This window comes from Anomaloglossus baeobatrachus, chromosome 1, assembly GCF_048569485.1.
Source record: "Anomaloglossus baeobatrachus isolate aAnoBae1 chromosome 1, aAnoBae1.hap1, whole genome shotgun sequence".
Taxonomy (NCBI): Eukaryota; Metazoa; Chordata; class Amphibia; order Anura; family Aromobatidae; genus Anomaloglossus; species Anomaloglossus baeobatrachus.
Genome location: NC_134353.1, coordinates 388470003 through 388486148, shown reverse-complemented (window position 1 = coordinate 388486148; position 16146 = coordinate 388470003). Strand labels below are relative to the sequence as shown.

General features: G+C 45.1%; 1 protein-coding gene across 1 annotated transcript in view; it reads right to left on the bottom strand.

The window, feature by feature from the left end:
- Positions 1 to 16146, bottom strand: part of ATCAY (ATCAY kinesin light chain interacting caytaxin) — a 168948-nt gene that overhangs the window by 62961 nt on the left and 89841 nt on the right. The window contains exon 8 of the mRNA XM_075352540.1: positions 10161 to 10247. Coding sequence (XP_075208655.1) covers positions 10161 to 10247 — 87 coding nt within the window. The remainder of the gene's footprint in view (positions 1 to 10160; positions 10248 to 16146) is intronic.

Below are 16146 nucleotides of genomic sequence, written 5' to 3'. Positions count from 1 at the left end.
CCTAGCAACCAGACTCTCTACCACACCCCTTGAGTAGACATGGAGGCCACGCCCCCTCCTGGAATCTCTCAGGAGTCCCTTCAAAGGTCATTGTGTGAGACCTTATTACTATGCGCCTGTGTAGTCACACCTCGGTCAGCCTTCTGGATTACCTGTATTGCACTGCCCCCAGCATGGGTGCAGTACTCAGTGGTGCCTGACCAGGTCAGGGACTCCACATATCTCTCTGCTCACATACACACACATATCGGGTCTCAGTATCACTTCGCTCACACACATAGGGTCCAAGTATCCCTCCGCTCTCTCACACACACATAGGGTCCAAGTATCCATCTACTCTCACACACATAGGGTCCAAGTATCCCTCTGCTCTCACACACGCACACATCCAATTGCAGCAACATTCCGCTCACACACACACGTCAGATAGCAGTATCACTCCGCACTCACTAACTCTGCAGGAGTGATACTGCTTCCAACCAGCAGGGGAGCGACCGCTATGGAACGCAAGAAGACCTGATTGCGACACAGATAGTAAGTGCGATTCTCCTGGGAGGTGTCTGTCTTCTTTTGGAAGTAAACTTGCCATGTTTACCCAAAAATACGACCTTTCCGGAGACTAAGCCCTAGCGTTTTGTTTTTTTGTTTTTGTTTTAGGGACAAAAATAAGATGAGACAATGTCTTATTTTCGGGGAAACACAGTATTGCAGCCTAGTCACAATAATTGGACAAGCTCACTGTTACCAATAAACTGAATTAAAAAATTAAAAAAAAAAATATCTGAAGGTGTATCCTAGTATAATTCTTTAAATGTAGGGAATGTGATAAGACAATAAAATAACGATCATTTACCCCTTTAAGTCAGCACCACTCCTATCTCTGCTGGGCTTTGTTTTCTTTAGGTCAGATTACATTATTACTGGCCAAAGTGGTCATTGGACACAGTGATCACATGCGTAGAAGACACATGTTCAGCTCTAATTACTGACAAGTGGTCACGTGCTTAGAAGTCATGTAATTAACTGCAGACAAGTCAGGAGACAAGCCTGTAGTATTGGATGTTTTCCAGTTTTTCATAGTCCTAGGAGGAGGACAACATTTGCAAAAGGTGTCTAAAGCCTGCTTTACACGTTACGATTAAGCATACGATATCGTATGCGATTGTAACCGCCCCCATCGTATGTGCGGCACGTTCAATTTGCTCAACGTGTTGCACAAACGATTATTTGCTGTCACACGTACTTACCTTCTATACGACCTCGATGTGGGCGGCGAACGTCCACTTCCTGGAGTGGGAGGGACGTTCGACGTGACGCGGCAGCTGGTCAATAGAAGCGAAGGGGCGGAGATGAGCGGGACGTAAACATCCTGCCCACCTCCTTCCTGCCTCATTGCCGGCGGGAGCCGCGGGACGCAGGTAAGATCTGTTCATCGTTCCCGGGGTGTCACACACTGCGATGTGTTCTACCTCGGGAACATTGAACAACCTCACGTTCAATTTTTAGCAATTGAACGACGTGCATGCGATGAACGTTTTAACGTTCAATTGCAATCGCACATAGCTGTCACACGCTACAATATAACTTACGATGCCGGATGTGCGTCACTTACGACGTGACCCTGCCGACACTTCGTAAGATATATTGTAGTGTGTAAAGCCCGCTTTAGGGGGTTTAAACAAATGTTTTGGTGGAAGTATACAGAAAAAATTGCCAGCACATTCACTGAGGTTGCAATTTCTACATTGGACACACATCAAAAGCTTAAAAAATATTATTACCTGAAATTTTTCACTTCCTGGAGTCTGTAGGCAGCGCACAGTGGGTTAACTTGTTAGCTCCCTACTTAGAAACAAATTACATGTTACACAGTAGTAAATATAAAATAAGCAAAATTAACTTAATGAACCTAAGTCCCCTGCGCTCTCAATGAAAGGAGACAGGAAACCAAAGGACACCGTATATGTAAGCCGCAAAAATATACATTTATTAGAGGGAGGGAAGTCTGTGCTGCCTATGGACTCCAGGATATGAAAATTTCAGGTAATCCAAGTTTAATGTTTAATGGATGTCCTATGACAGCACACAATTGAACTTGAAAAGCTATAAAAAAGAAGGGCTGGGATCATAGGCTAGCAGTTTGCTCTAAGATTTTTTCTGCCAAGGGCCGAACTCTCCGATGACCTGATGTTCCGTCTGTAGTGCTTAGGAAAGGAAGACATGGATGACCATTTGTCAGCTCTGCAGATCTGTTCAAGAGGCAGAGAGCCAGCTAACCCCATCTAAAAACAAAAACATTTGCCTTATTTAATACAACCGTCCTACACCTTAAAAATAAGCATACTTCAGCTGTCCCTTGAAACTACTGGGTGATCCATAAAATAGAAAATGGCACATCAAATTTTTCTCTTTATATTTGTTATCCACATATTTCTCAAGAAGATGCATTCAGTCTTAATAAATTAGACACTTATAATCACCACTGTGAAAAACCTTCTAGACTGCTCTATGAAGCTTCCAATTTGCAGTCAGACCTTCGGTGTGGACTTCCATGCATACCTGAGTGCTACAGTATGAGGGTACAGATGCTTACCGACTATACTGATAAAACACCTGCAGCAACATTTCTGGGGAACTCTTAAGGGGGTGTTACACGCAGCAATATCGTGTGCGATATCGCTAGCGAGCGTACCCGCCCCCTTCGGTTGTGCGTCACGGGCAAATCGCTGCCCGTCGCGCACAAAATCGTTAGGAGCATTTGTTCGGCGTCACAGCGGCGTCACTAAGCGGCCGCCAAATAGAAGCGGAGGGGCGGAGATGAGCAGGACGTAACATCTCGCCCACCTCCTTCCTTCCTCATGCCGGCGGCCACAGGTAAGCTGTAATTCGTCGCTTCCGAGGTGTCACACATAGCGATATGTGCTGCCAACGATTTTTTGAAAAGGAACGACGTGTCAACGATGGATGATAAGGTGAGTATTTTCCATCGTTAATGGTCGTTCCTTGCTGTCACACGCAAGGACGTCGCTAACGATGCCGGATGTGCGTCACGAAATCCGTGACCCCGGCAATATATCGTTAGATACGTCGTTGCGTGTAACGGGGCCTTTAGTCTTGAAAAAGGGGCTGCTGCCCTGAAATGTCACAGCTGGTTTGTTCTCCTTATCATTGGGAGGAGTCTCTGCTCTCATATTGCAGCGCAGATATTTGCAGAGTGCAAATCTGAAGCTCCAAAGAGCTCATATCACAGTCTGGAAGCTTTTTCACACTGGTGATTATAAATATCTGTACCATTTTCTAATTTATGGACCAGCTCACCCCATGACACAAGGGTTGACTAAGAGGAATGGGCTCTAACTCACTGTTATCTACTGAAAGGTCAAGATCTACTGATAACAGTCCTAAATTAGATTTTTAATTCACTAAGATAAGGAAGCCTTGCCAGTTCTGTTTCCTGTATTCAGCCCCCTAAATTAGAGAAGCAAATTTTCAGCTTGTTTGAAAGCCTAAGATTTTTGGAGGTAAAAGGAGCATCATTCTCCTAACATCTAGTAGCTTTTCTTCTAGTAGCTTTTCTTCTACTAGCATCTAGTAGCTATTTTCTTCATGATTTTGAAGATCTGGATAGAAGAATGGTAAGCATCAGTTCTCCTGATTAATGTTCTGAATGGTGTTAGCCAGTAAAATTACTGGCTAAGGCCTGAAACACACATCCGTGAAACACGTGCGTGTTTGGTCCGTTTCCGTGTATACTGGAGACACGGCCAAACGTGCACCAATGTTATTGTATGATAAAAGCTCCACGTGCGTTTTTGATGCATGTCCGTTTGTCCGTGTCCGTGATCCGTACCTGTGTGCGTTTTGCACGGCAGCATGTCCGTTTTCTGCACGCAACACGGACCCAATGAAAGTCAATAGGTCTGTGCGCACGTCCGAGTGACACGGACGCATCTCTGTTTGCTCCCTGTGCGCTTTGTGCTTTTTTCATGTGATGTCGGTCTTTTTTCTTTTTCTGTTTCGTTCTCTCCCTCAGTCCGTCGGTCGGTCTCTATGTCTGTCGGTCGGTCTCTCTGTCTTATCTGTCCCTCTAGCTGTCTGTCGGTCAGTTCCCCCCTCTCTCATACTTACCGTTCCCCGATCTTCGGCGCGGCGCTGCACTGCTGTTATAAACACTTCGGCGGCTTTTACTATTTTGAAAAAGCCGGCCGCCCATTAATCAATCTCGTATTCCCTGCTTTACCCGCCCACTGGCGCCTGTGATTGGTTGCAGTCAGACACCCCCCCCACGCTGAGTGACAGGTGTCTCACTGCACCCAATCACAGCAGCCGGTGGGCGTGTCTATGCTGTGCAGTAAAATAAATAAATAAATAATTAAAAAAAACGGCGTGCGGTCCCCCCCCATTTTAATACCAGCTAGATAAAGCCATATGGCTGAAGGCTGGTATTCTCAGGATGGGGAGCTCCATGTTATGGGGAGCCCCCCAGCCTAACAATATCAGTCAGCAGCCGCCCAGAATTGCCGCATACATTATATGCGACAGTTATGGGACTGTACCCGGCTCTTCCCGATTTGCCCTGGTGCGTTGGCAAATCGGGGTAATAAGGAGTTATTGGCTGCCCATAGCTGCCAATAAGTCCTAGATTAATAATGTCAGGCGTCTCCCCGAGATACCTTCCATGATTAATCTGTAAGTGACATTTAAAAAACACACACACACCCGAAAAAATAATTTATTAGAAATAAAAAACACTAACGAAGTCCCTCATCACCAATTTATTAACCCCGACAAAGCCCTCCATGTCCGGCGTAATCCACGGACCTCCAGCGTCGCGTCCAGCTCTGCTGCATGCAGGTGATAGGAGATGCAGAATACACCGCCGCTCCTGTCAGCTCCACGCAGCAACTGTGGTGAGTAGCGCGATCAGCTGCTGTCAGTCAGGTAACTCGCGGCCACCGCTGGATCCAGCGGTGGCCGTGGGTAACCTCAGTAACAGCTCAGCTGATCGGGCTACTCACCACAGTTGCTGTGTGGAGCTGACAGGAGCGGCGGTGAGTAGCGCGATCAGCTGAGCTGTCACTGAGGTTACCCGCGGCCACCGCTGCATCCACCGCTGGATCCAGGTAACCTCAGTGACAGCTCAGCTGATCGCGCTATTGCCTTCATTAGCTGCGTGGAGCTGACAGGAGCGGCGGAGTCTTCTGCTGCTCCTGTACCTTCATGCAGCAGAGCTGGATGTGACGCTGGAGGTCCGTGGATTACGCCGGACATGGAGGGCTTTGTCGGGGTTAATAAATTGGTGATGAGGGACTTTGTTAGTGTTTTTTTATTTCTAATAAAGGATTTTTCAGTTGTGTGTGTTTTTTAACTGTAATTTACAGATTAATCATGGAAGGTATCTCGGGGAGACGCCTGACATGATTAATCTAGGACTTATTGGCAGCTATGGGCTGCCATTAACTCCTTATTACCCTGATTTGCCAACGCACCAGGGCAAATCGGGAAGAGCCGGGTACTGTCCCAGAACAGTCGCATCTAATGTATGCGGCCATTCTGGGCGGCTGCTAACTGATATTGTTAGGCTGGGGGGCTCCCCATAACGTGGAGCTCCCCATCCTGAGAATACCAGCCTTCAGCCGTATGGCTTTATCTGGCTGGTATTAAATTTGGGGGGAACCGCACGCCATTTTTTTAAATTATTTATTTATTTCTATACTCCATAGTGACACGCCCACCAGCTGCTGTGATTGGGTGCAGTGAGACACCTGTCACTTTGCGTGGGGGCATGTCTCACTGCAACCAATCATAGGCGCCGGTGGGCGGGGAAAGCAGGGAATACGAGATTGTTTAATGAGCGGCCGGCATATTCAAATTAGAAAAAGCCGCCGGAGTAGTGTGAATGCGGTGCAGCGCCGGTGATCGGGGGTCGGTGAGTATGAGAGAGGGGGGGACACTTCAGTCACTCGGGGGATTAGCGGTCACCGGTGAATCCTTCACAGGTGACCGCTAATCAGTACACGGCACAGACAGAGCCGCGGCATGACAATGAAGTCGGGTGAAGTTCACCCGAGTTCATTCTCATCCCGCTACTCTGTCTGCTGTCTGCCGACATGTAGTAAACGACATTTTGCATCACACACGGATATTCCACACGGACAACACAAACACATGTAAGTTAAGTTTCACACGCACACACGGACATTTCACACGCACATACGGCTAGCATACGGGATACATACGCAGGCCACACATACCATAAAAACGGACCTAAAAAACGGAAAACGGACCCGAAAAACGGCCCGTTTTACACGGACGTGGTTTTCACGGATGTGTGTTTCAGGCCTAACACGGTACAAAGATATATTTTACCTGTATCTGAATAGTGTTGACTTTCGGAAAGAATCCTGTCTTAAGACAAGATGATCCATCATATCATGTAAGTATGGTTCATTAGATGAAAGCGCCTGGAGCTGAATGATAAGCTTGGCTGGATTATTGGCTACCGAAACAGAGTTTTCTTTGAGAGATGTTTGATAGAGGCTAGGGTGGCTGGTTCAAAGTGAGAACTGGTGAGACAAGACAGAAGGAAACTGGTGGGGGGAATGCGGGCCTGAGATTCTTAACTGCCAGGAAAAACTTTCTGACTAGACCATTGCCAAAAATTGTGCCATTGAGCATTTATGCCTGAGAATTAAGGTTTGAGAGTATTTAGTTTCATATCTTTGTCAAATGCTTAATGGAGAAATTAGAGAATAGATGAGTCTGAGTCCTCGAGAGGTCACCAACAATTAAAAATTCTTCAGACCTTGGAATAATTCTTGACTGTAGATGATATTCTAGAGTATAGCAGGGTAGAGATTGGTTGTTTAGATTTTGCCACTCAATCTTCAGGCAGGTAGGTGGCACTTGTGAAGGTCTGTATGATAAAAGACTCCTTCAGACAAATGGTTGGGAACAGTGGGTAGTTTCCAATGTCTTCCCTTGGACAGCGTTAGGACAAGTAGGTAGAAGGCCCTTGGGGGCCAAAATTGGATTATCATGATGTCTTCCATCTGGTCCTCTATGATCTTCTTGAGAACTTTCATGATAAATGGAAGAGGAAGAAAGACATATACAAGCATCATCTTCCAGGATTATGAGAGGCCATCCATTGCCAAACATAATTGATTTTTTGGAAAGAGTAGAACTTTCAAATCTTGGCATTTTGTCTGGTGGCTATCAGATGCACTGGAGTCTGAGAACAACTGTAAAGACTATAGCAACCTTTGTGAAGATATGAGGAGAAACCCAAATCCCAACTGGAAGATCTAATTACTGGGAAGTTATAAGAATTGCCACCCTGAGATATTTCCTGTGAGCTGGAAGGACAGGGATGTGGAGATATGGCTAAGATTTTCACGATGCCTAAAATAGTTTTGTTGTAGAATGTCTATCACTAGGCAAATAGTCTCCATCTTGAATTTCTTGTTCTGTAGAAACTGGTTCAGATAGGTAAGATCGATTAACTACTACTTCCCAGGGAATTTGGGATGGTGAACACTCTGGAATACATTGCTCTGAACTGTTGGTGAGGTGGAACAGACTCCAGGGCAATTTGATTTTGAATTTGTGAATAAGTTGGTAAACAACCGGATTTTGATCTGTGTTTAGTAGAAATCTGTTCATGTGAGACTAATTCAACTTTTTGATTGAACGGTCTCCCCTTACAGGGAATTTTCCTCTGGACATGAATTGTCTTCAACCCGTGAACCATCTTTTATACCTTGTTGAATTATTGAATGAGATACAAAAATGCCCTGTCACACACACAGATAAATCTGCGGCAGATCTGTGGTAGATCTGTGGTTGCAGTGAAATTGTGGACAATCAGTGCCAGGTTTGTGGCTGTGTACAAATGGAACAATATGTCCATGATTTCTCTGCAACCACAGATCTGTCAAAGATTTATCTCTGTGTGTGACGGGGCCTTAAGACTATTCAATATTTTCTCTAACTGTGAACCAAAGAGACTTGAGGGCTGAAAGGGAAGACTGCAGAAGTGATTTTTAGAAGAGATGTCCCAGGACCATTCTGTAATTCGCAAGGCCGTTCTTGCTGCATTAGAAATGGCCATAGTTTTTAGCAAACTTCAAAATATCTAAGGGGGAGTCACACATAAAATCTGGAAGTGACTTGAGAAAAAGTAAGTTTTCAAGTGTTTTTTCCCTGGACACTCCTTCCTGAATATCTGAGGATAACTAAGCCATATTCTAAGTGCTCTTGCCATGAGAGCTGTCGCCAGAGCAATTTTTGTGACAAAGGCAGCCACTGAATAGTCTCTTTTCAGAAAAGAATCCTTACGATCCATTGAATCTTACAACAAGAACATTTGGTCTGATGTAAAAATTGATATTTCTGATAAACGGAGTTACAGCAAAGACTATCTTAGGAGGGGATCCCCTTTTCTGCTAAGTCTTTGAGGTCTAGCTTATAGAGTGCTTTAAACGTGGCACCCTGGTAAATCCTCTTATCAAGCTTCAGACATTTTTTCTGAAAGCATTCTTTCAGACCTGGGTGCTCTTGGAAAACTTTTTTCCATTTTTAAAAGGAGGTTATAAAGACATAGTTTCTTTGGTTTGTTTTCCCTAATTTTTTTCCCCAACTCAACTGTATGTTTGACCTCTTATAAGAGATTTGGTACTCTATTACTATGAAAGATATACAGGTGTCAGCTGCCAAAGAATCTGAATTAGATGACATTTCACCTTTAGAGGAGACAGTGGAAGAGGAGCCCTTTTACGCTTCATGGAGGCTACCCCTACATTTTTAAAAGTTTGTAAGAGTTGCTATTTAAACCAACTACTGGAGGAAACTGGCTGTTTCAGGCTGAAGTGAATGTGGTATATGAAAGGTAATTCAAATGGCACATAAATCCTTCACATGTGCTTCAGGTGAAGGCTGCTGACAAGGAGAGCAAAAGAGTCGGGGAGTGTTTTTCAAATAAAATATTTTTGGCTTTTTTTCCTTTTTACACTTATTGGGTTATTAATGTGGGTGTCTGATAAACTCCTCTCCATTACTAACCCTACACAGCTGATATCAACCCTCTAAAATATTTCCAAAGCACCAGGGCAATAGCGGAGATTAATTTGTTCATCTAATGGGATGTGCCACTTCTGGGGAAGCTGCAGGCTGGTATTTTTAGGCTGAGAAGGGCCAAATGACCATAAACCTTCCCTGCATGATAATATCAGCCAGCAGTTGTCTGCTTAACCTTTGCTGATTATGAAAAATGTAAGGAACTCCATTTCGTTTTTTTTTTTTACATAGTTACTTAGGTTTAAAAAAGACCTAGGTCCATCTAGTTCAACCTTCAAAACTATGTAACTATGTAACTATGTAAAAGAAACGTCTTCTTTCTTCATTTAAATATTTTTTTTGTAAATAGCCATCTGTCTATCTTTGCACATATTTAGCACATACAAATCTATTCATTTCAGTGTCATGTGTTTGTTCCAGTGCATGTCACACAAATGACATACGGATGACACATATGTACACATCGATGGCCACATGGATGGTCAAAATGTAATGTGCTACACATGCGTTTTTTCAAACTCACCAGTGGAGGGGGCCTTATGGTGTGTGCAAGGCACCTAGGTTCATTAAGTTACTACTTACCGCTGCGTAACATGTCTTATGTTTCTAAATAGGTAGCTAATAAAGTGAATCCACCGTGTGCTGCCGTAGGACAGCCATGAAATTATTTCTTCATGTTCATTGTTTACCATTCATTTGAATGAGAATGCCAATGGTGCATGTACTGCTTTTGTTTCTGAAAAAACATCATGTAAGGTTTTTTAGACCTTATCTGCAGATAATTTGCTTCAAATAAAAAGTGTTTTCACATTATTTATTGCAGTTTCTATGCAGGTTTTTGTAGCACAAATTCTACAAAAAGCACAACATATTAATACACACCAAATTATAATTACAAACACATAAAAACACCAAAGTGAAAAAAACGCATCAAATCACCACTAAATATCAAGTGTTTTATTAGAAGCAGTATTCAGATGTGGTTTTTTAACCCCCCGAAAAATGAACATTAAAAATTCAGTGTGAACATACCCTTAGAATATAAGACTGCCTTGTGAAGATAGATGATAAATAAATGATACCTTATAAATGGTCTGGAGATTGCCAATACAGTCCTGATGAACCAAGAAGGGTGGACAATGATTAAAGATTTCAAATTTTTTCTCAGTCTGCAAGAAATAAAGCAGACAACACATATTAAACATTTTTTTTTATAGCCAGTGCCAACACAGTTTGGTCATAAACAGTTATTACAGAAATACCATATTTGTATTTTCATAGACCGAGTGTCCATGCAAAACTCACGGAGACAAGTATCATGGATGAAAAGTGTTATTACCAGTCTGCAGCTGAACCCCCCCCCCCAAAAAACCACATATAGTACGGCGATGGCAATAGTATAGTATGAAGCACCTGGTCCAACAAGTCAGCGCCTCCCATGCACTTATTAGAATCTGTTACACAGATCAGTTTATCTTTCTCCCTGCTGGCACCCTTTTTTCTGACCGTCATAGTGGTGTCCGCATGCAGTAGTGATGGGCAGTCTGGCTCTTTTTGGTGATGCAGATGCCATGGCTCTGCTCTCCAAAAAGAGCTAGATCTCTTGGCTCATTCCTGGCTCCCTATTAAATATGTGTTCACTGCAGGTGAAGACATATTTACTCTTGTGTTAACGCTGCAGAAACCACGCCCACCCGTGGCTAAATCCCGCCCACTCACAATGGGCCAATCAATTTGCTGAATAGGCGGGGTTTTGTTCAGGTTGGCGGGGTTTCGCCCACCAAACACCAAAATATTACGCGCAGTGAGAACTGTTACAAGAATTTATTGGCTCTCACTGGGGATCCGGCTCCTATCAGTCACAGTGGGGAGCCGGATCTTTGTGTCGGATCGTTCATCACCGACACATCACTAGCATGCAGGGTGGTCAGCATGTAGATGTCCTTCCTGTCATTCCACATCACTGCAAGTAGTTGGCCACTTGCCTGTGAGAAGGATGCCAAATATCTGGACACCAACTGAGACGGATACCCTACTTATGGTTTTTTCTGATTGTCCCACAGGGCCCTGTATTTGCAGCGTTTAGGTGTTTGTGTAGGAAGATACTAGTGTAAGAATTGTCGGTGTACACGTAGTAACCTCTCTCTTGAAATGGTGTAATTAGCTCCCAGCCAATTTTACCAGGGATGCAAATTGTCTGGGGGCAGTTTAGTGGATTGATTTGGCAGGCCCTACCTTTGTATATAAGAATGGTGCACGTGTACCCACTTGTACTTTCGTACATTTTGTATAATTTGATGCCCTATTTGACATGCTTAGATGGGATAGATTGGCAAAATGATAGACCACCCTTGTAACTTATCAGGGACTCGCAAACAGAAACATTTTGTTCAGGGTATAGGAATTTAGAAATTAAATCTTTTAGGAGGGAAATTAGTGGTCTCAATTTATATAGGCTATCATAATTGGGGTAATTTCCTGGGGGGGTCTTGGGAATTGTCACTAAAATGGAGGAATCTCATTAGGGTTTCATATCAGGATCACAACATTACAACTGCAAATACAGGGGTGCTGTGGACAGATTTAGTTGCCTAGGAAGAACGCAGAGTGTTATTTTTCTAATCCCATACTCAGGGTAATGCCCCAATTTTTTTTATTTCCAAGACAGTTATGGGGATTCAGAAATGGGAATGGATGGATGTGGGATTTTGGGATATGTATTACTAGTAGAGTTGAGCGCGGTTCGTGGTTCGTGGTTCTCCAGTTCGCAGTTCGAGTGATTTTGGAGGCTGTTCTAGATCGAACTAGAACTCGAGCTTTTTGCTAAAAGCTCGATAGTTCTAGTTATGTTCGAGAACGGTTCTAGCAGCAAAAAGCCAAGCTAATTACTAGCTGGCTTTGCGCTCTAATAGTGTAAGTCACTCTGTGACTCACACTATTATGAAATTTCAGCGTATAGTGTGCGGGAACAGCGCGTTCAGATCACTGCTGCTGGGATAATGGCGATCACCATTTTTTTTTTCTGTTCTTCCTTCCCTCCCTAAGCGTGCGTGTAGTGGGGCGGACCAGCATGCCAGCCAATCCCAGACACACACAGCTAAGTTCACTTTTAGCCAGAGACGCAACGGCATGTGTGATAGGATGTCCATGTCACATGTCCCTGCATTATAAAAACGGACATTTTGTTCCAGCATGGTATTAGCTGCCTTCTGTGTCTGGGTGTCAGTCACCTCTCACGCAGCTCCTGTCGCCGATACTGCTGTGTACGCTCTACACACAGAGCTATACAGAATAGGGATAGAAGTTTCTTTCAGCCCTTGTAAGGGCTAATTACAGCAGGCTCAGAGCCATAGGTGACAGTCAGGTCTGTGGAAACCATTGTTTAACAGCCACAGATAAGAGCGTCTGTGTAGCTAAGGTCAGGGAGTTCCTTGCTGCATTTCACCATTAGGAGGGATAGAAAGTGAGGCTTCCTTTCCTCTACACTGATCCACAACCCGGCCACTGTACTCTCCTGCCCTTTGCACACTCAAGCTCATTGTTACTAAGCCATTATACTAGCAAACACTGATGAAACTTAGTGGCATCCTAAAAGTGGCTGTTGGACTTCATTAGTGTCCCACTAGTGCAAAGATATTTGCAGCACCTCTGCATTGCACACTCAAGCTCATTGTTAAAAAGCCATTATAATACCAAACACTGAGGAAACTTAATGGCATCCTAAAAGTGGCTGTTGGACTTCATTAGTGTCCCACTAGTGCAAAGATATTTGCAGCACCTCTGCATTGCACACTCAAACTCATTGTTAAAAAGCCATTATAATACCAAACACTGAGGAAACTTAGTGGCATCCTAAAAGTGGCTGTTGGACTTCATTAGTATCCCACTAGTGCAAAGATATTTGCAGCACCTCTGCATTGCACACTCAAGCTCATTGTTACAAAGCCATTATAATACCAAACACTGAGGAAAGTTAGAGGCATCCTAAAAGTGTCTGTTGGACTTCATTAGTATCCCACTAGTGCAAAGATATTTGCAGCACCTCTGCATTGCACACTCAAACTCATTTTTACTAAGCTATTATACTAGCAAACTGTGCTGCCATTTTAAGGGCCATAGTTTCATTGTCCAGGATAGTTATTGTTGTTTATTCTGCTGTCAATAAAGGTAGATCACCGCTGCAATCTACACCACCTCTCAATTTTTACTACCACATTTTAAGTGGACAATCTTGTCGCTAGCAAAATGAGTGGCAAAATGACAGATGCTGGTGGAAAGGGGAACAGGCGTGTTGGAAAAGGAAAAAAAGTTTATGTCCGTGGGGAAGGTGGCAAAGCTCAATTAACATCTGCTGAAGATAGGCCATCTTCCAGCAAAAGTAAGATGTCTACTACTTTCCGTGGACAATCAGATGTGCTCCCTTTTTTATGAACACGAACAACTGGAACAAAGGTAGATGTTGCCCAAAAAAAGAAAATGCTTGAATGGATCTCAAGTGGTCCAACAAGTGCCCTCTCCTCCACCTCAACTACCGCATCCAACAAACACCAGTCCTCTGAGTTGTCATCCCAATCACACTTGCTTTCTCCCAGCTCTCAAGTCTCCATCTGCCCTGCACAGTATGGTGGAACAGAGATGGCTGAGTCTGCAGAGCTGTTCAGTCACACTATAGCCTGGGAATCAGAGGTCTGCTCCCAAGCTACAGTGAGTACAGACCAGAAAATGGTCTGCAGTGATGCCCAGAACCTTTGTGACTCAGATTCAGGCCGTGATGAACAAGTTTCTGAGCATAATGTTGACCCTTATTCACAAATTGAAACACCTGTTGTAATAGACAATGAGGAACATACTGATGACGATGCGGACGCAGATACCAGATTGGGATGACAACTTAAATATTCGTTCAGGGCAGGAAGAGGCTCGGTCTGAGGGGGAGGGGAGTGCAAACACAACGCTTGATGAGGAAGTTCTAGATCCCACCTACTGTCAACCCACAGTCAGGCACTCGAGGAGGTCAACAGAGGCGGTGGACGAGGATGCAACTGACGACGAAGTTACCTTGCGCCTTCCTGGACAGAGGAGGAGTACTGGTAGCACGTATACAACTGCATCCTCAGCCACCACTCTGCCTCTTAGCACTAGTCGGGGTGGCTCAGCAGGTCGCATGCCCTCTAAGCCTTGCCTAACCTGGTCATTTTTTTACATAGCAAAAGATCGCCCAAATCATGTGATATGTAAAATTTGTCGTGATTCTGTTAGTAGAGGGCAAAACCTCAGCAGTTTGACAACTTCTTCCATGAATTGTCACATGAATAAATGTCATATGTCCCAGAGGGAAGCTCACCGTGCTGCAATGCAGCCTAGCGGAGCAGACCATCAACCGCCTGCCCCTTCCAGTGCATCCGCGCGCTCTTCATCTTCTAGGACTGTGGGGATAGCTGTCACACCTGGTTTTCCACGCACAACTTCCACCACTGTAACCGCAACAGGCGGTTTGCTTGGTAGGTCGTCAGTTGGTTTGGAAGGGAAAACAAGTGCGTGTGTACAGCTCTCTCAGACATCGATAGCACCAACGTTGGATGAAGGCAACATCATGTCTACGCCTGCACTTTCCTCACAAACCTGCATTTTTCCAGGGACACCTTACTCACCACCGTCTACACACAGCAGCCAGATCTCTGTCCCTCAGATGTGGACAAATAAAAGGCCATTTCCTGCGACCCATGACAAAGCTAAGAGGTTGACTTTATCCCTCTGTGAGCTCTTGACTACCGAAATGCTGCCTTTCCGCCTGGTGGACACACAGGATTTTAGAGACCTTATGTCTGTCGCTGTGCCCCAGTACCAGATGCCCAGTCGCCACTACTTCTCTAAGAAAGGTGTGCCTGCGCTACACCAGCATATCGCACACAACATCATCGCTTCCTTGAGAAACTCTGTGTGAACGGGTGCATTTCACCACCGATACTTGGACCAGTAAGCATGGACTGGGACGTTACATGTGGCTGACTGGGCCCTTGGTAACTATGATGATAGATGGTGAAGGGTCTGCTGCACAAGTCTTGCCGTCCCCACGACTTGTGTGTCAATCCTCTGTCTGTCCAAGTTCCTCCACTGCTTCTGCCTCCTCAACCTCGTCTGGGTCCTCCACCTCCGCCCCAAGCCTGCCTGGTCAGGCCACCAGCGTTGTAACTGCGCAGAAGGAATCACGCACCCCTAATTACTATGCTGGCAACAGAGCGCAACGGCATCAGGCGGTCTTTGTCTTTAAATGTCTTGGAACTAAGAGTCACACAGCGGCTGAGTTGTGGGCAGCTCTGGAGACTGAGTTTGGTAAATGGTTGTCTCCACTCAACCTGCAGCCTGGTAGGGCCGTGTGCGACAATGCTGCAAATCTGGGTGCGGCCCTTCGCCTGGGCAAGGTGACACACGTTCCTTGTATGGCTCACGTGTTGAACCTTGTTGTCCAGCAATTTTTAACACACTATCCCGGCCTAGATGGCCTTCTGAACAGGGCACAAAAACTGTCTGCTCACTTCCGCCGTTCAACCGCCGCAGCTGAGCGACTTGCATCGCTCCAGAAGTCTTTCGGCCTACCGGTTCATCGCCTGAAATGTGATGTGCCGACACGCTGGAATTCGACTCTCCACATGTTAAAGCGACTGTGGCAGCACCGCCGAGCCCTGGTGCAATACGTCATGACGTATAGCCTGGGCCAACGAGATGCAGAGGTGGGGCAGATCACACTGATGGAGTGGTCTCAGATCAAGGACCTATGCATCCTTCTGCACAGTTTCGACATGGCGACGAATATGTTTCGCGCTGACAATGCCATTATCAGCATGACAATTCCAGTCATTTACATGCTGGAGCACACGCTAAACACTATTCGGACTCAGTGGGTGGGACAACAGGAAGGGGAGGAACTACAGGAGGATTCATATGCGCAAGAGACAACAACATCGCCAAGGTCCAGACGTTCATCATCACCAAGGCGGTAGCCATGGGACCATGGGGGACAGGGATCAACAAGGGCGCATGGTAGCAGGCGAAATGTTGAGGAAGGTG